The sequence below is a fragment of the Lipophrys pholis genome (genome assembly GCF_963383615.2).
Source record: "Lipophrys pholis genome assembly, chromosome: 17".
In the NCBI taxonomy this organism is placed as follows: domain Eukaryota; kingdom Metazoa; phylum Chordata; class Actinopteri; order Blenniiformes; family Blenniidae; genus Lipophrys; species Lipophrys pholis.
The window spans coordinates 24,573,569-24,592,435 of record NC_137643.1 but is presented as its reverse complement, the minus strand read 5'-3'; the positions used below and the strand labels follow the sequence as shown (position 1 = coordinate 24,592,435).

At 44.4% G+C, this 18,867-nt stretch overlaps 1 protein-coding gene across 4 annotated transcripts in view; it reads right to left on the bottom strand.

Moving 5' to 3' along the window:
- Positions 1 to 787: 787 nt before the first annotated feature.
- Positions 788 to 18,867, bottom strand: part of top2b (DNA topoisomerase II beta) — a 35,166-nt gene continuing 17,086 nt past the window's right edge. Inside the window, exons 9-36 of one of the 4 annotated variants that reach the window (XM_080485010.1) lie at positions 18,677 to 18,778; positions 18,455 to 18,592; positions 18,231 to 18,369; positions 17,965 to 18,122; positions 16,529 to 16,654; positions 16,321 to 16,431; positions 15,915 to 16,020; positions 15,709 to 15,818; positions 15,533 to 15,625; positions 15,323 to 15,437; positions 14,322 to 14,443; positions 12,682 to 12,830; positions 12,376 to 12,607; positions 11,137 to 11,271; positions 10,267 to 10,663; positions 10,090 to 10,181; positions 9,529 to 9,684; positions 9,370 to 9,453; positions 8,039 to 8,239; positions 7,518 to 7,641; positions 7,224 to 7,382; positions 6,329 to 6,560; positions 6,055 to 6,137; positions 4,335 to 4,430; positions 4,099 to 4,224; positions 3,921 to 4,006; positions 3,807 to 3,834; positions 788 to 1,250 (exon numbers count right to left, since the gene is read on the bottom strand). In XM_080485010.1, coding sequence (XP_080341136.1) covers positions 3,817 to 3,834; positions 3,921 to 4,006; positions 4,099 to 4,224; positions 4,335 to 4,430; positions 6,055 to 6,137; positions 6,329 to 6,560; positions 7,224 to 7,382; positions 7,518 to 7,641; positions 8,039 to 8,239; positions 9,370 to 9,453; positions 9,529 to 9,684; positions 10,090 to 10,181; positions 10,267 to 10,663; positions 11,137 to 11,271; positions 12,376 to 12,607; positions 12,682 to 12,830; positions 14,322 to 14,443; positions 15,323 to 15,437; positions 15,533 to 15,625; positions 15,709 to 15,818; positions 15,915 to 16,020; positions 16,321 to 16,431; positions 16,529 to 16,654; positions 17,965 to 18,122; positions 18,231 to 18,369; positions 18,455 to 18,592; positions 18,677 to 18,778 — 3,690 coding nt within the window. In that variant the 3' untranslated portion in view covers positions 788 to 1,250; positions 3,807 to 3,816. The remainder of the gene's footprint in view (positions 1,251 to 3,806; positions 3,835 to 3,920; positions 4,007 to 4,098; positions 4,225 to 4,334; positions 4,431 to 6,054; positions 6,138 to 6,328; positions 6,561 to 7,223; positions 7,383 to 7,517; positions 7,642 to 8,038; positions 8,240 to 9,369; positions 9,454 to 9,528; positions 9,685 to 10,089; positions 10,182 to 10,266; positions 10,664 to 11,136; positions 11,272 to 12,375; positions 12,608 to 12,681; positions 12,831 to 14,321; positions 14,444 to 15,322; positions 15,438 to 15,532; positions 15,626 to 15,708; positions 15,819 to 15,914; positions 16,021 to 16,320; positions 16,432 to 16,528; positions 16,655 to 17,964; positions 18,123 to 18,230; positions 18,370 to 18,454; positions 18,593 to 18,676; positions 18,779 to 18,867) is intronic. The other 3 variants (XM_080485011.1, XM_080485008.1, XM_080485009.1) reach the window with 3 other exon arrangements.

The following is an 18,867-nucleotide window of genomic DNA, read 5'->3' as shown; positions in this document are numbered from 1 at the left end:
ACTCATACACATCCGATATTCTTTTCAAAGTATAAGCTCGGTTGGGAGAAGACTGTTTTGAAAATACGTTGTTTTGACTTTTATTTTGAAGTTGTGTAGGTCGAGTATGAAGCGCTTAGTCAGTTGCGGATCTCGGGTCGGAGCGTGGGAGCGTTAGCCCACCTCTGTCTCGGAGAAACCAGAGTGCAAAAAACCCAATAAAACAATAAAAGAAAGCGGAGCGCTGCTTTCCACACTTTCCATTGTCCAGAACATCCAGAACAAGTGAGGAAGAGGAGCAGCCTGCCGACGCTCCCCCACAGAGAGACTGACTCTCCTCGTGGAAACTACAACAGTGATGCTCCGGGGCCACGGGGAAAAGAAAGGTACCGGTACCAGCCGGGCCCAGTATAGTATCGCTTTAAAGGCGTCAGTACCGTGATACCAATACAGTACCGGTATACTGAACAACCCTAAGTTATACACCTTAACATTTTATTAGTTGGCCCGATTTGTCGTTTGCTTCACAATAAAACCAGCCATGTTCTGTAAATTAGGCAGTGTACATGTTCATGTACTTATTTACTGTATGATTTATGGTGACACGTGATCATAAAATATTAATATTCATACTCAGAATATAGGTGAAAACATACTTGAGTAACTTATTAATGTCATAAATAAATATTGGGATGTAGGCCGCCGGAGGAGTGGGAAGTTTTCAGCTCCAGTAATCACAAACTGATCATGTGATCTTTCACTTTGTGGGTCGAACTCGCAGGAAGTGAAGAGTCGGAGACGCAAACGTCACATTTCATCGTTTACTTTCAACTTCATGTTCAAAAAGTTACATCATATTTTAACAATTAAAATGTGCTAAAGCACGGCGCGCTAAACCTCTAAAAGCCGCTTCGGACAAATACAGAACATTTCAATGAGAATAAAAAAAACAAACCTGTATATGTTTTTCAATAAAAAGTGTAAAACACCTACACATTAAAAATCATTAAACGTCACTAGTAATGAAAAGAAAAAACAGGAAATGTACAAAAGTTTGTGGGGAACCAGGAGGGTGGAGTGTGTGTGAATGTCACCGAGAAAACACTTCAATCGAACATGTCGTCGTCGTCGTCTTCCTCCATGTCCAATTCGTTGAAGTATTTCACTTCCTTCTTGGCGCGGCCGCCTCGGTTGAGGGACATGGCGCTCACGGCGCTCCGACTGTTCAGGTCTTCATCGTCGTCGTCATCGGAGGGCGCTTTCTGAGGTTTCTGAGGACGAAGACGAGGAGCAAAATCACAATGACATGAAACACGTCATTCCTCAGCCGTGCTGTTAGCTGAAATGCTAAGCTACATGTTCACTGTACTGCAGGTTGTTAGCTGAAATGCTAAGCTACTTGTTCACTGTACTGCAGGTTGTTAGCTGAAATGCTAAGCTACATGTTCAATGTACTGCAGGTTGTTAGCTGAAATGCTAAGCTACTTGTTCACTGTACTGCAGGTTGTTAGCTGAAACGCTAAGCTACATGTTCACTGTACTGCAGGTTGTTAGCTGAAACGCTAAGCTACATGTTCACTGTACTGCAGGTTGTTAGCTGAAACGCTAAGCTACATGTTCACTGTACTGTAGGTTGTTAGCTGAAACGCTAAGCTACATGTTCACTGTACCGCAGGTTGTTAGCTGAAACGCTAAGCTACATGTTCACTGCACTGCAGGTTGTTAGCTGAAATGCTAAGCTACATGTTCACTGTACTGCAGGTTGTTAGCTGAAATGCTAAGCTACATGTTCACTGTACTGTAGGTTGTTAGCTGAAATGCTAAGCTACATGTTCACTGTACTGTAGGTTGTTAGCTGAAACGCTAAGCTACATGTTCACTGTACCGCAGGTTGTTAGCTGAAACGCTAAGCTACATGTTCACTGCACTGCAGGTTGTTAGCTGAAATGCTAAGCTACATGTTCACTGTACTGCAGGTTGTTAGCTGAAATGCTAAGCTACTTGTTCACTGTACTGCAGGTTGTTAGCTGAAATGCTAAGCTACATGTTCAATGTACTGCAGGTTGTTAGCTGAAATGCTAAGCTACTTGTTCACTGTACTGCAGGTTGTTAGCTGAAACGCTAAGCTACATGTTCACTGTACTGCAGGTTGTTAGCTGAAACGCTAAGCTACATGTTCACTGTACTGCAGGTTGTTAGCTGAAACGCTAAGCTACATGTTCACTGTACTGTAGGTTGTTAGCTGAAACGCTAAGCTACATGTTCACTGTACCGCAGGTTGTTAGCTGAAACGCTAAGCTACATGTTCACTGCACTGCAGGTTGTTAGCTGAAATGCTAAGCTACATGTTCACTGTACTGCAGGTTGTTAGCTGAAATGCTAAGCTACATGTTCACTGTACTGTAGGTTGTTAGCTGAAATGCTAAGCTACATGTTCACTGTACTGTAGGTTGTTAGCTGAAACGCTAAGCTACATGTTCACTGTACCGCAGGTTGTTAGCTGAAACGCTAAGCTACATGTTCACTGCACTGCAGGTTGTTAGCTGAAATGCTAAGCTACATGTTCACTGTACTGCAGGTTGTTAGCTGAAATGCTAAGCTACACGTTCACTGTACTGCAGGTTGTTAGCTAGGATGGTAAGCCAAATTCATTGCGGCTTAACAGAAGCGGTTAGCTTACTCACCCTTATCCCTTACAAATACCAAACCATGTTACAGTTTTGCGTGCGTGATTAGCTACACCGCGTACCAAATCACACCAGGTGTTTAGCATAGATGCCAAGCGAGACTTATTGCTACATCACACAAGCTGCTAATGTTGACACCCAACCACATCCTTTAAAACATAGCGGAGACTGTTGGCTCTAGCACATCGCTATGCTAACGCACATTCTTTACTGCACTAGCATTGTGAGCTCAAATGCTAACCCACATTCCAAACTAGAATACACAGACGGTTAGCTGAGAAGCTAACCCACGTCACTGACTTGATCACACAGGTTGTAAACTGAAGTGCTAGCTAACACCCCAGAGCCTTGTAGCTATAATGCTAACCAGCATCCCTTACAACAGGGGTCGGCAACCCGTAGCTCCAGAGCGGCATGCGGCTCTCTGTGGTCAGGAGCGACGCTCACGAAAGTCCTTCACTGCCCACTTCTACAGACGGTGGGAATTATTCACTTAACACGGAATAATCTGGACCAAAACGACAAGTGAATGACATGAATGCCACACCCCTCACACTCTCGGTTCTACAAATCCTGGTGGCTTGTGGTGGTGGGGACTTTCAAGAATTCAATCAATTATGTTCCGTTCATTTAAACGTCAGCTTTGTTTTTTTGATCGGCTCTTTTGATCGCCGAGTGGGTCCTCGAGCACCGATGACATCGGCGCCTATGACATCGGTGCCGATGTCATCGGCGCCTATGTAACGCACTATAGTTGTTTTTTTTACACAGCATTTCTAAGCCAAAAGGGTTTTGTGGCTCCTATTGTGTTCTGATCAGTGGGAAACGGGTCCAAATGGCTCGGGGAGTGTTGACGGTTGCCGACCCCTGCCTGACAGCGATGGTTCCCAACCTGAGGAACAAGGGCCAAAGGCGTTGCCCACCCTGAGGTCATCAAAATAAGGTAGTGACCAGCTTCACTGCGATAATGGAGAAGCACAGACATCCCTGGTTGGGAACCACTACCTTAAAGAATCACACAAGCTGCTAGCTGAGATGTTAACCAACGTCAGTAAGGAGCAACAGCACAACACACACTCTGCAGGAAGTTAAAGATGAAGCACAAGCAGGAACACTTGGAGGAAGAGTAGAGTTGTTTACCGGCAGTTGATTATGCTCGTTTTTTCCCCTTGTGTTGACAAAGCAGACGCATCGTCAGAAATGTGACAGAACATCATGAACACTGTTTCTCTCTCTTAAAGGAAGCAAACTCACTCTGCCGACGGCTTTCGGTGCTTTCTTGGTGGGATTGTACTCGTCTTCCGAGCCTGAACCCTTCCTCTTCCTCCCTCGGCCTTTACCTGCAACAGGAAGTGAGCACCAGCTTCATCACCATCACTCGGTAGATCGGACTTCTCTCTGTGCCGGACAGGAAGTGGAGGTTGTACCGTACCTTTGAGAGCTGGTGCTGGCTTCTTGGCCTCGGTGTCAGAGTCGGAGTCCCAGATGGATTTGTCTGGTTTCTTTGCTTTTGGTGCTGCTGGTTTCTTGGGTTTAGGATCAGACGGCTTCTTAGCTGCTACACACAACACATGAAAACCTGGTCACTGAAGGCACTTTGACTGACACCCCGCCCAGAGCGGATAGGCGGTGCTGTGGCGCCCTCTGCTGGCCACACGGGGACGATACCTTTCTTTGCTGGTGATGGTTTGTCGAACGCGGAGCTGCTGGAGTAGGAAGAGAAGGCCGGGCCGTTGTTGTCGTCACTGTCGGACTTGGACCCGTCTACAAGGTAAACAACAAGCTGATGTTCACCTGCTGCCACTTTCAGGTTCTCAGCTTCTGAGATAAACTCCATCTGACGTCTCGTATGAAAGTCTGACTGTTTCTACAGCCGTTTGTCTCCCGTCTGTTTTTACTGGACTGTAATCTGAAGCCAATCTGACTTCTGGATCTGAGGAAAACGCCCTGGACTGGACAGTTGAGATCATGTGATGGTTTCTCCAGTTAGTTAAGGACGGCTCAAAAACCACTTTCCCTCCCGACAACAGGACGCAACAGCAGCATTTTAACAGACACCTTAAGAGAAATCAAAGTCAAACATTTGCAATGATTCCCATCTTTGATTTTCGTTTATGTTAACTGTTGTATTCATGGAGTCATAAGAGTTGGATCAGATTATCAACTGGAACATTAAAAACTACTATATTCTGTATCTGAATATCGATATTTATGAACTTTTAAATTTTTCTGATCATTTAACCACTGCCCTCATCAGGCTGCAGTGCAGGTCACGTGACCGGTGCACTGTTCACTGTTCTGGTGTGAAATACTCCTCCGGGGGACGGAGTTGAGGAGGGTGAAGTAGTTGTAGTAGGGCAGTAACATTTTCAGTAAACTACCGTTGGTCCAGCCTGGGGTGCACTCCCACACAGACCACTTCTCACTTTCAGGGCTACAGTCTCTCCGCCATCGTCACAAACCTCCGACATGTTTGCAGTAATCTGATTATCCTGGAATCCTGGAATCCTGGACCGTTCTCTAGTGAAGCTGCCATCGTGTCTGCAGCGAGTGAATTTATGAAATATATTCATTCTGATGCTCTCCACCTCTGAGTCTGGTTCTGCAGGTTCTTCTCCTGTTAAAGGAGTTTTTCTTTTCCACTGCCTGCTCAGGTAGACTTGTTGCTTTTTCTCTGTAAAAGTGACTTAAGATGAATGAGCTGTATTTCGCACTTTAAATTGTCAGAAATAAACGTGTATTTTTTGACAACTGAATCCATCCTACAGCATGAGTCGGGTATTCAGATACTGAAGATAGAAATGTTCACACACGCGAACCAATTCTGTCTCTTTCATATGAACAGTAATAAAATGGTAACCAAAGAGCGTGCTGTGTATTTTCAATGAACGTGATTTTACCACCATATATACCTCTTTTTAAGCTTTTATATAGTACACCAAGACGGCACAGACTCTCTTGTATTTACAAGAAATGCAGTCTTGTTTGTGTCTCATTACATTACCTGCAGCAGATATTGTATTTTCAAAAGATCGTCTTATCTTATCTTCCTGCTTCAATCATTAAATTCTTGGCAAAAACTAAAATTTAGTTTTTTGTTTTTTTTTAAACCCTTTTGGAAAACTACAATAATATTAGCCTTTATTACATTGTTGGTTGCTATACGAACGCACGCACGATGTTTCATGTAGGCTCAAAAGAGGAAGCAGAAAAGTTGGAGGAAGCAGAGGTCAGTGGAGGTTAGAAAAGCCATCACCTCGTCATTGTAGGACACAGGAAGGTGAAAATGAGATTTATTGAGGCAGAGCTGTTAGGATCCAGGAGGAGAAGTGGTCGTACTGGTTAGTTTCTTTGACAGACTGCACGCAGACACCGAGCTCATACTCACCGCTGTCATTGCTCTTTTCAGAGAAGGCTGACTTAGATAAGAAGATGCTGGTTGTTTCTTTCTTTTGAGCCGCTGGTGCAGACCTTCGGAGAAGCAGAGAATTCACCTTCAACACTCAGTTGTTGCTCTTTATTGAGGTGGCGGACGGATACAGAGATGGTTTGAGGGGGGTGAGCGGCATGCAACAGAGCGGGAGGATGGCGGCTACATGGTTCTGCATTTAGAAACATTTGACTCAGACTGATGCCAACTCGGCGCTGCTCTGAAGCCTTACGTGGTTTTGGGTTTGGCAGGGGAGTAGGAGTTGTTGTCGTCGTCTTCGTCCGACTTGTCGCTGTCGTGGTCCTTGGTGTTGGAGTACGAGAAGTCGTCTTTGAACGACCTCACCGGAGAAGAAGCTGCGTCGTCGTCCCCGTTCTCCTCCTCCTCGGCCTCGGCCTCAGCCTCAGCCTCGGCCTCGTCCTCCTCCTCCTCCGAGAAGTCGAAGGTGTATTTTGGCTTGGAAGCTGGAAGACACGAGCAGTGATGATTCAGCGCTGCGACCGGTTGCATCACGTTGTGTTATCAGTTCGATCCTCAGAGCTCGCAGAGTGGGAAGGACCTGCTGCTGCTGCCTACTTTAAGGAAAGAGAGACTGAAGCTCAGCTCACAGGAACCTCACTGACTAATCATCACAGTTTATTGTTCTAAACCTCTTCTTGCTGATATATTCTAAAGAATTATTGAAGAACATTTTATCCCCAAAATGTTTCCACTGAGAATAGATATCACACAGGCGGACTCTATTTACTGATGGTTTCACTGGATCTTAATTCAGGGTGTTGGACTGAATATTCCTGCATATCATGCAGGAATATTCTGCCCCTTTACATATTTTGCAGTTTTTTTAATACCTTGAAAAAATGTTGGTCCATCACATAAAATCCCAATTAAATATATTTACATTTTGGATTGTAATGTGAGAAAACGTGTAAAAGTTCAATGTGTCCACTGTAGATGTGGTTGGTAGTAACTGACCAACTTCCATGGAACTGAATGAAACAGTTTTCTTTTGTGGAAGGAGACACGTTCAGTGCTGCTGGATTGGTTTATCTTTCAAATAAGAGCCACCGAGCCCACACAGTGATGATGATGATGATGATGATGATGATGATGATGAACACTCCCACCTGACGCCCTCTGGGACTTGGTCTCTCGGGGAATGATGGGTTCACTGTTCTCCACGTCGCTGTCGGACTTGGAGTCGTCCTCTGACCAGGGGTTCCTCTTCTTCACCTTCTTGGCGGCGGAGCCTTTGGGTGCTGGAGGTTTCCTCACTCTGGGCGCGCCTGAAGATCAAACATCACAGGACTGAGGACACGAGATCTTCATGTTCACAATTACGTGAGCTTCATGAATATGTGGGTGCCAGCTTCAGTATGTGTGTGTATGTGTGTGTATGTGTGTGTATGTGTCCCACTGACCAGGCTCTTTCTTCTCCTTCTTGACCCGTGGAGCTTTGGGTTTGACCACAGAGTTTTCTCCTGTTGCCCCGTCGCCTCCACCATCCTCATCAAACTCCATCTTCATCGCCAGGTCCGGGTCGCTCTGCCAGGAGAGAAAACACACACACACACACACACACACACACACACACACACACACACACACACACACACACACACACACACACACACACACACACACACACACACACACACACACACACACACACACACACAGTCAATCTGTGAAAATGCTAAAAAGATCAAGACCGTTTACTCATTTTAATTATTGTTAGAAACACTGTATAAGAGTATAATCAAACTGTGACGTTTGACCTCTAACACTTGATCATGTAAACTTGAAATCAGTGTAAACATGTATTCAATTTCTCCAAGGTCTGACTGATAAAGCAGGACGAGGACAAACAGACGTCCTTGTAGCACTGGGATTTAGATTCAGTGTATAAAAACAGAAGCACTAGTTCTATCTTCCCACTCACGGGTATCTTCTTCTTTTTGGTGAGTTTTTTGGCTGCGTCTGACTTGATGGCCTGGTTGGGAGGCTCCACCCTGCGGCCGAACGGGGACGGCATTGTCTCCTCCAGGTTCAGCTTCTTCACTTTCGGTTTGCCCACTTTGCCCTTCACCAGCTTGATGGCCTTTCCTGAGCTGGCCTCCTCTTTCTCCAGCGTCTCCACGTTCTGACGGACACACACACACCATCCAGTTGCTCAGCTTCTGACTTCACTCAGCACTCAGACGAAGGCAGCGACCAGCACAAATACACAAGGCACCGTTTTCACAACTGATTCACTTTTGTCTTTTATCAAGCTGCGCGCTGCTTTAACACGGTGGGCAGTCACCACTGTCGTCAAACACCCCGGCCGGACAATTTGAAAATGTGGCAGCAGATTTTATCTGCAGGTTTCCTCCTCGACAGAGCCTTCACAGTGGCTCTGTTGAGGGTGACACCAGTCTAACAGAACAGTAAATACATTACTAAATACATTAGTCTGGGCTCGGCTAAAAACAGGTAAAGACATTTTAAAAATCAAAAAGCTTCAATGTCTAAAGAGCTAAAATAGTTTTAAAGGGTTAAAAGTTATTGGTATAAAATGGTCAAACAAACTAAAACCACTTAAGTAGCTGAAATGTTGAATACTAAAAATGTTTAAAAGACAAAATGGCTAAAAAGAGTAAACCTGCATCGTAAGCTACAGTTCTGATGAACATCACAAAACTCTATCTGAAAGTTTAACAACTGGTTTCCTAAATTTGAAGGTTTAACATCTTTTGCAGCTCAAGAATTATTCCTTAGTGGAAATCAGACAAACACAGTTTGATTTTAATTTATTATATACAGTAAGACCTGTGATGTAGGGACGCCCTACAATCCAAGTGTCCCCTGAAGACAGGTGTCCTCTGTTTGGAGGGACCGGTCACGAGGGCAAATTGTAGGACCAGTTGATACCAAAACACCAAATATGTTGTGATTATTGAAAAGCACATAACTGAACCAATACAAGATGTATACAATATATATATATACATATATACAAAATAAATATTAAATCAGATTTAATTAACTTCAGAGACCACATACAGTCCAGTTTCATCCTGAGTCGACCAGGATGAAATATATATTTTTAAATATATATTTTATAAGCAGTAAACTGAGAGTAAAATAATTTCTGAACCTAAATCGACCTCAAAGCTCCTCCAGTAGTTTTTTTACCTGTACTTTTACTGAAACAGTGCGACCCCCCAGTGGACAAATTAGGAACTTTTCTTGAAGCGTTCCAGCCCCGGCTGAATATGATTACAAACTTACATCGAGCTCTTCAACAAAGATGGCCAAGTCCTCCCTCCACAGTTCATCGGATGATTTCTTCTGCAGATCGTTGAGCTCGGTTCTCTGCACAAACACACAGTGAAGACCTGAAGCTCTCCGTCACACACTAAACACGCGCTGATGAATGAAGAGGCGTACCTTATGGTCCCTCTGCTTGAGCAGCTCCTCCACCTTCTCTTTTGTCAGGCACCACAGAGGCATGTTGAGGATGTAGTTAAAGTTTGGCCCTGAGGAGGATCCGGAGTCCACCGAGGTGTCGCTGTCATTCCCGTCGCGATCCTCTTCATCCTGAGCCTGAGTGAGCAGGAACAAACAAGGCGTCATCACGCTGCAGGGATTCCAGCCATGTCGCTGTTTCTGCTGTGTGTTGGTGACGTGTTCAGGACTTCTTCTCTCACAGCTATCCAGTACAGATGAAGTAATGCAGTGTTCTGTTGGTTTGTTCATAATTCCCCTGTGCTCCACATCTGTCAGCATGTGCAGAACTGAATGTTGTCTTGACTTTAAATGAAGCAACAAGGTTTCCAAACATATTTACGATTCCGTTTTTAATTCTAAATTTATAATATAGCACCTTTCAAAAAACAAGGTATTCCTTGTTATAATCCAAGGCCCAGTTCCAGGAAGGCTGAGAAGTCAGACAGTCGATGACTACAGGAAGACCTACAACCGCGTTGTGTGGCGTCGATACTGACGTACCTTCTCCTGAGCCTTCGTCCAGGCCAGCACTGGGTCGGACTCGAAGCCCTTCTGGACCAGCATGCGGATCAGCTCGCGTTTCGATTTGTTCTCTGTTTTAACGAGGAACAAAATCAGGTTGAAAACATGTTCAATCAGTGCTGATGAATCAAAGTTGCAGTATGTGTGTGTTTGTACCGATGGTGAGTTTCCCTTCGATCTTCTCCAGGACGAAGCGGGCCTGGTTGGAGAGCTTGGCGGCCTCGGCCCCGAGGCTGCCCAGTAACCAGTCCTTCCTCAACTTGTAGTAATGCAGCCGCAGCTCGAAGAAATCGCGGAGGATGTCCTGGACTGAATCGTACCTCTTCATACAGCCCATGTGGTCAAACAGCACCATGGAGTTGCAGGTGAGGCTGGACTGCAGCTTGAAGACTTTATGGAGGCCGGCTGCTTCGGCCTGGGCCAGTTTCTCCTCAGACATGCGGACCAGGAACTTGACGGTGGTGTCTGTGTGGTACTCCTTATAATCGCTGATGAGAGCAGGCGTCTTGTCGGTGCCCTGCAGCATGGGCTCCAGCACAGACTCTTTGTAGGCCTGCAAACACACAGAAATAGATAGTTTCAGATTTAATTAACAAACTATAAGGTGCTATATCTATACTATATATATATACTATAGATATATATATCTATACTATATACTATATCTGCTTTTCTTCTTAGTTCCACCAAGACGTTTTCGTATGGAACATAAAAGCCCAGTATTGAGTAGAAATGTGTGTGTTTATGATTAAAAGTGATATTCATGGTGTTTAATAGAAGAGAATAATATTGTTACCAAAAATGTTTTCTCATTACTGTAATCTGATTACTCTGGCCTGTAATATCTGAACTGTGCCTTTAAACTGAGTGAACACGACCACGATGCATCACAGTTTGAAATGTGCACGAGGTCGGTCTGCTCCAGTTTTCACATTATAAAAAAAAAAGATCAAATCATGTTTATTGATGTGAATTTCCCATTAAATGTGTTCTAAATGAAATGTACCTTGACGTGGTGGTTCATACCTGCGTCCATGTCCGGACAGGAAGCTCTGTGATCTCGATGGTGTTCTTGTCGATGACTGAAATCTCTCCGCTCATCAGGAACTGGTTCTGACCCAGCTCGTGGATCACCCCTTTGAAGTTCTTGTATTTGGGAAGCTGTTTGCAAAGAAAAGATCAACAACAACAAATCAGTGTAACGGAACCTTTTGGTTGTAGCTGCTAAAAGGTTCCCTGTGTTTTTTGAGAATTGAAATCAGTAAAATTGTGTCACAAACAGCTCATTTTGGTGGAATTTGTGACTGATACGAATAATAATAAGTTACAGCGGGCAAGAAAGGCAGGTCTGCCTTCAATCCATACACAAAATAGAGGAGTGAATAGATGCTAGAAACATGCTCTGGTTAGCAGCCTTAAGTCTTTGTAAAACAAATGAAAGACTTTGATCTGTGCACTTCTGACATAGGAAGTTTAGCCAGATGACTTGTGAAAGAGCTTTTACATTGTGCTGCCAAATAACAGTATTGAAGCCAGGCGGCTCTTTCTTTACAAATATTTTCGCAAAGCGACAAAATGGGAAAGTCGATCGGTTAATGAAAAGTGTTGCCACTTCTGAAACTAAAAGCTTCAACATGCACCGGGGCTCCCTGAGCAGGACCCTCGGCCCCCACCTACCTGCCCACCGATGGGTCAATTCAGAGAAGAAATGTCCCCGGGGGATTTATTAATTACGATGTGGAACCAGATCCCAGTTTCAGTTAGGGAGGCTGAAACAGGCTCTACTTTTAAGATGAGACTCAAGACCGTTCTATTTCCTAAAGCTACAGTTAGGACTGTTTCATCTATCTCTCTGTCTATCCTATCCTTTCCTCTCCTCTATCCTCCCCCCCCAACCAGTCCTCAGAAAGACTCCACCTCTGACTCTGGTTTCTACAAAGGTTCTTCCTGTTAGTGGAGTTTTTCTTTCCACAGTCGCAAACAACCTGCTTGCTCATGTGGATTCGTTGGGTTTTTCTTTTCTCTGTTAAAAGCTCCTAGAAATAACTGTGTTGTATCTGGTGCTCTATAAATAAAGTTGAATTGAATTGAATTGAACTAGTTTCCTCATGGTGACGTCTTCACACATGCAGCCACAGTGGAAACACGGACTATATAATGTGTTTTATCTCCACTGAACTTGAAGTGATGATGTGTGAAGAGTTGAAACTCGTCCTCACTGTGTAGATCTGAGAACTTGTGAATGTTGGGCATCAGACCGTGTACCATAATCAGGGGCTCCTCGCGGTCGAGCAACCTGATGAGGTTGTTGACGATCTCCCGGACGTCGTAGTTGGGGATCTTACAGGCCCAGCCCGTCCCGATGCCTTCAGCGCCGTTCACCAGAACCATGGGGATGATGGGAATGTACCACTCGGGCTCCACCTTCTGGTTGTCGTCGAACAGGAACTTGAGCAGGTTTGAGTCCACCGCGGGGAACAAGAGTTTAGCCAGAGGGCTGCGGGAAGGAATAAAGCACTGAGATTTAATCAGCATGATGAAAACATCAATGACTGTGGGTGAGTGACTCACCTGAGCATGGTGAAGATGTAACGGGGGCTGGCAGCGTCTTTGCCTCCGTTGATGCGAGTACCGAACTGACCCAGAGGCTGCAGAATGTTCAAGTTGTTGCTGCCAACAAAGTTCTGGGCCAAGTTCACGATGGTCATCATGAGAGCTTGCTACGACGACACACAGCAAACAGAGAGGAGACACAATGTGAAACATCTTTTACACAACATCCCATGACCTCTGAAACCATTTCTTTTATATTTCCTACAATCAAAGAGGTTTTCATCTCATCACTGCTCCAACTTTGTAAGTATCTCAACATTCTGTCACAAGCTCACGTTCCCAAATTGCTAATAAGCTAATAAAGCTCTACATGTGATGATATCAAGTAGGGCTTGGCGATATGGCCTCAAATCAGTATCACGATATATTGAGCAGCTCACCTCGATAACAATAAATGAACGATAACTACTCCACTGCGCCCCCTGCTCCAAAAAATGTTTGGCCACTAGATGTTGCAGTTATATTGAGAGTATGACTCCCCTGGACCTATTTACTACCACTTTGAAGGACTGTAAAACTACACTGTCTGAAAATAAATAAGGAAAATACAAATTAAGTACTTTTAGTTGTTAAGATTTATTGAAGAGCTGATGAGCACAGATTACTTGAAATGAGAACGACTGAATACATTTAAAAGTATAAAATAACTTCAATTTCCTGCAAAAAACAATCTCTTATGAAGAAATTCTAAATATGGATATTACAAAGAGCTGACTGGAAAATGACCACAGTCAATTTGTCAAGCAATCAGCTTCTCTATAACGAGAGAAACCAGTTGCATCCCTTGTAAACGTCAGGGCATGTAGTACACATGCCAGGCCTTTAGGGGCGCTGTGACACACCAAGCACACCAAAAACGCAGAAGAAGACATGGAGCACATAGAAATTTAGAAGTAAACTCCTGCTCATAAACCACGATATAACTCTGGTTCTATAGGTCTATGGCCCCGCTCCTCCTGCTTCTAGCTTCTGCAGCTCGACCGGAGCTTCTAGTCTCTGATTGTTGTGGTTAGTAGGGGACATTGCGGACCGTGGTGGGGGGAGGAGGGGGGCGATTACGTCATCTTCCAGCTATAACCTTGAAATGAAAAAGCTTTTTTGAAAAATGAATTTTGATTTTCAAATTTGACATTTCAAAATGAACTTTGGTCACTATTTGCTGGAGCGTCTTTGGAAAATTAAATCTTAATCATCATTTTCTTTTTCATTAAGTCACAGAATGAGCAGCCTTGTCAAAGAAAATGTAAATGCAGTTTGGATGATTGATTCATTTTTATTTATGAGTCAAAAAATGCAGTTTAGTCTGAAAATGGAAAGGCTTTTCTGTTAATACATTTCAAATTGATCTTTGAGCCTCATTCGCTTCCATATTCTTACAGTTAAAGTAGCCAATGTTATGTTATTCATAGTTTTGTTAAAAGTCTTATTTTTGCGCTGTATAAGGGTCAGCATACAGTGACTGAGAATGTTTCTGAGCTGCGGGATAATGTAAAGTTAGTTCATTGAGATGTTTGGAGAAAAGTGTATTACACAATTTGTTCTTTATTAAAGTTCCCTCGCCACTACATGTGTTGATGCGGTTGATGAGCGAGGCGTACCTCTCCATGATGGTAGGCAGACATTTCCGCCACTGAACCAGCCAGCTGAGCCACCTTCACTTCCCTCTTATCGTTCCTCTTTAGACAGGTGAACAGCACCTTCCTCTGCCCGGGCTTCAAACCTGAGATCACAACACTGAGTTAGAATCACGGCGTCTTTATAGTCACTTCCACGCTTACAGGCCGACATGATAACGTGATAAAGACATGACGGTGCTCGTTGTCTATTTGCACACTCGCAGAGAAAAACTATTGATGACCTGCAGGTGTGCACTACTCTTTTAGAAAGACTTAGTTTGAGGTGTATTGAAAATATTGCTCATTTACAGAGACTGAAAACAGTATTGTGTTGTAAACGAAGTGCTAAAACCAAACAAACTGAAAAGGGAGCTGCTTCAATGACCCTGGTGTTACTGCGCTGGACTGGCCAGCAGACTGGCCTGAGCTGAACCCCAGAGACAATCTCTGGCTATTGTCCAGAGGATGGTGAGAGACACCAGATGACCTGAAGGCTGCTATCAAAGCTACCTGGGCTTCATTCCACCTGAGCAGTACCACAGGTTGATGGCCTCCAGGCCACGCCCCTAAGACGCAGTACTTCATGGTAAAGGACCAACCAAGTATTGAGTGCAGAGAGATGAACAGGCTTACAGTTTGGTTTAGAATATCCTGTTTTTCTTGATCTTATGTAATATTCTCATTTTATGAGACACTGAATTTTGGGTTTTCATTATCTGTAAGTCCTAATCATCAACATTTCAGGAAATAAAGGCTTGAAATATTTCACTCTATGTTCATGAGCCTAGATCATATCTGGGTTTGACTTTCTGAAATGAGTGACAGAAAATGCTGAACATTTTCATGATATACAAATTTTTTGAGATGTACCTGTACATGATATTATTATTACATTTGCTCATTCCATTGAAAACTACTGTAAATATCTGCAGTCAGTAAAAGTAGCACAGCTCGCAGCTGAGAACTGGAGAAGGAATACAAACCATCAACCAGAGACGGGATGGATCTCTCGTTGTCGGAGTTGGAGAAGAGGATCAGCTCTTTGTTGATGAAGTCGTTGTAGGAGAGGTGGCGGGCTTGAGTTCCGTAAAGGTATTGCTGAAATCAAAGTTTAGCTTCTGTCAGTTTCTGTGGAAATCAAGGAGCACTGAAGCTCAGATGACCAGGAGACTACATGAAGCTGTGAGCCAAACCTCCGGCAGGCCGTGCATCCTCCTCTGACGTCTGTCCTCCATGAAGTTAGTCAGCCACTCCTTCCTGTCATCCGTCTTCTTCTTGCTGAACGCCTGCAGAACACGAAAACCAAGACCATCAGCCTCCACACACTCAAACTGGTGCTTCTGTTACAGCTTTTCCTTAATTTCCTCACCAGAGTGATGGCAGCATCGTCTTCAGCGCCGCTGTATTTGAACATGATGCGGTGCCTCTCCATGTCTGAAAAGTACTCCTTCGCCTCTTTGCTTGTACTTGTACCCAAACCTGCAGGAAAACATCTCTACATACTGAGCCAAGCCAATTCTGGAGCATTTTTTTCTTCTACAGTCATTAGTGCTGGCAAATATTTAAAAAGCAAACCTTTGTAGTACTTTATATGCCAGGTTTTGTAATTCTCTGTATGTTTCTTCCACTCATCAAACTCTGGAATGCTGTAAAAGGCCACTTCCTGCTTGTTCTTAGTCGCCTGCACACAAAAACAAAAAAAAATGAATTCAGCCCAGACCAACTGCATTTCCATTCATTTTTAATCCACTCTGATGAGATGCATAAACAGAAATTCCTTGAGTGTAAATCATGGTAAATATATTAGGTAGAATATGTTTAATATGTTTCCCGTATGAAAACATTTATAGATTTGTAGTAGAGTGTGTGTGTGTGTGTGTGTGTGTGTGTGTGTGTGTGTGTGTGTGTGTGTGTGTGTGTGTGTGTGTGTGTGTGTGTGTGTGTGTGTGTGTGTGTGTGTGTGTGTGTGTGTGTGTGTTACCTTGACGATGGGAGTGATGAACTCCTCCAGGAATGTGTGTTTCAGCAGGGACGGCCAGTTGTGATGGAAGAAGTTGATGAGCAGGCCTTTGATGTGGGAGCCGTCTTGATCCTGGGGTGAGACGAGAAATGTTAGAGCTCCGTCCTGAAAAGCCTCATCGCCCCGGGAAGCCCCGGCGTCTCCACGAGCCTCAGCGCGTCGAGCTCACCTGATCGGTCATGATCATGATCTTTCCGTAGCGAAGAGTCCTCAGCGACTCTGCGTCGTCGTAGCTCTTCTTGTACTGCAGCCCAACAATTTTGATGATGTTGTTGATCTCAGCATTTTCCATGATCTTTGAAAAAAATTAATCGTGTGAAATCGTAATGCGACCAAGCAGATTTAAGAATACCGATTTCGCGAAACACTGTTGGCTGAAAAGGAACTGTGAGCAAAGCTGCTACAGCGTTAAAGTCCAGCAGCTCCTCAGCAGGAAATGACAGCGAGGTGAGGAAAGCTTGCAGATGGTAGAAACTCAAGATCGGAGTCAACTAAAAGAAGTCATTCAGAAACTACAACATTAGATCAGAACAGCTGAAATAAACAAGTTCATGCAGGATTTATCAGTGTTACTTTGGTGTGAAATCAGGGTCGTCTGTGTTGCAAACTGGTGTTAAACCCTCGTGTTGTATGTTGTCGACCTGACTTTAATGAGAGCGACTTTATTCAGTAAACAGTATTTTGCAGACCACGAGGGTCACCTTTTAATAAGAAGGGACATATATCAAAATACACTGTCTGGAACCACCACATCTGACTCCCTAAGTCTGACTGCTTACAATTAGCCAGCTTTAAAACAATCCAGCTCGCACCGTGGCGTGTTTGTAAGAGATTATGAACTAAAGCAGTGGTGCCCTCCCCTGTGGGTCACTGATCGAGGCCTTCAACTATGAAGTGCTCGGTTTGCATCAGGCAGAACACCCAGAGGAAACAAGGTCACAGCTGAACGCCTCCCAGTGAAGAGCTGGAACCACTGCCTCACTCTGACACTCCACCAGGTGGAGCCAGTGGCTTTTCCATGAAAGGTGTGCCAGGCTTGCTATGAAGTATCTTCTCTTCAGTTCAATTAATATTTCTGGACATTTATTCTCCCTGCTGGACCACAAATATGTGCAGAATGTCCACAGAGGAGGAAGTGAGCTGATGATTTATGAACAAACTCTAAATCCTACAGAAAATTGGTGCCACATGTGGGTGACCTGATGTCAAGTGACCCGATTTCAAACTGTTTGCTAATTTTCAATAGATTGTATAAATACGTGGAACAACTTGTCTGCAAAATCATGTGTCATGTTTCAGCTTTCAACACGTGGAGGCATTTACTTGTCAATGAAGTAGATCAGAAATATTAAAAGAAATGTAGAAAAATATAAATGGTAACATGACCTGAAAATTATGTTTCACCATGTGAAAAACCATGAAGACTAGTGGAATGTTCATATTTCATTCAGTAAATGTGTGAATGACACACCACCAACCCCCACAGAAGCCCCAATATCTCTGAAACCAAGAGGAATATTCAAGATGTTTTGTCAATATATGACAATGACTTGTACATTTCAAGCTTCCGAACAAGAAAAGTCCCAGACATTAATTCCGTCCTACCTGCTTGTGCGTCGCCTCTCGCACATTGAGGATCTTCCCTCTGAGTGGAAAGACTCCGTAGCGGTCTCGTCCGAGGACTCCCAGTCCAGAGACGGCCAGAGACTTGGCTGAGTCGCCCTCAGTGAGAATGAGCGTGCATTCAGAGGAGTGTCTGCCACCTGTGAGGCAGATATGACAGAGATTTGTCATCTATCCAAAGAGAGACAATTGTCAAAAGCCAGTCGATTGCAGACGAGGTTTCTAAAGCCAGCGGCTCATTTACGCACCAGCATCATTGGCGTCATCCAGCTTGGGGATGCCTTTGATCTTGCTGTGCTTCACAGACGAGCACTTTTTATTGAGCTGCGTCTGGGCCTTGAACTTCACCCAGTTGAGGATGCTCTCCACGATGCCACAGTTAGTCGCCTGCAGAGCACAAAGAGGAAAGTCCTTCACTGGCTTCCACCAGCTGGCTAAACCAATGAGGACTGGACATGGCAAAGGTCCTTACAGCTCTGACGAACTTATCAGACAGAAGGCACTTGGACCCGAAGCTCTTGGTCTGGAGCGTCATGTTGTCCTTTGTCTGGGAGTCGAAGGTGGGATTCTCGATCAGTGCGTTCACAAAGACCCAGATGTGGTTCTTCACCTGAGGTACCAACAAGAAGAAGGTCAGCGGGTTTCAGGGAGTCAACACTTTGTCTTAACCTTTAATCATCCTTCATCCAGCTACCTGAAAAGGTTTGACAGACACTCCAGCCTTGTTCTTCTTCTTCACCACCTCGATGAGCTTGGCCACTATCTGGTCCACCACATAGTCGATGTGTCTGCCTCCCTGACACACACGCACACGCACACGCACACGCACACACACACACACGCACGCACACACACACACACACACACACAGCATTACACACACAC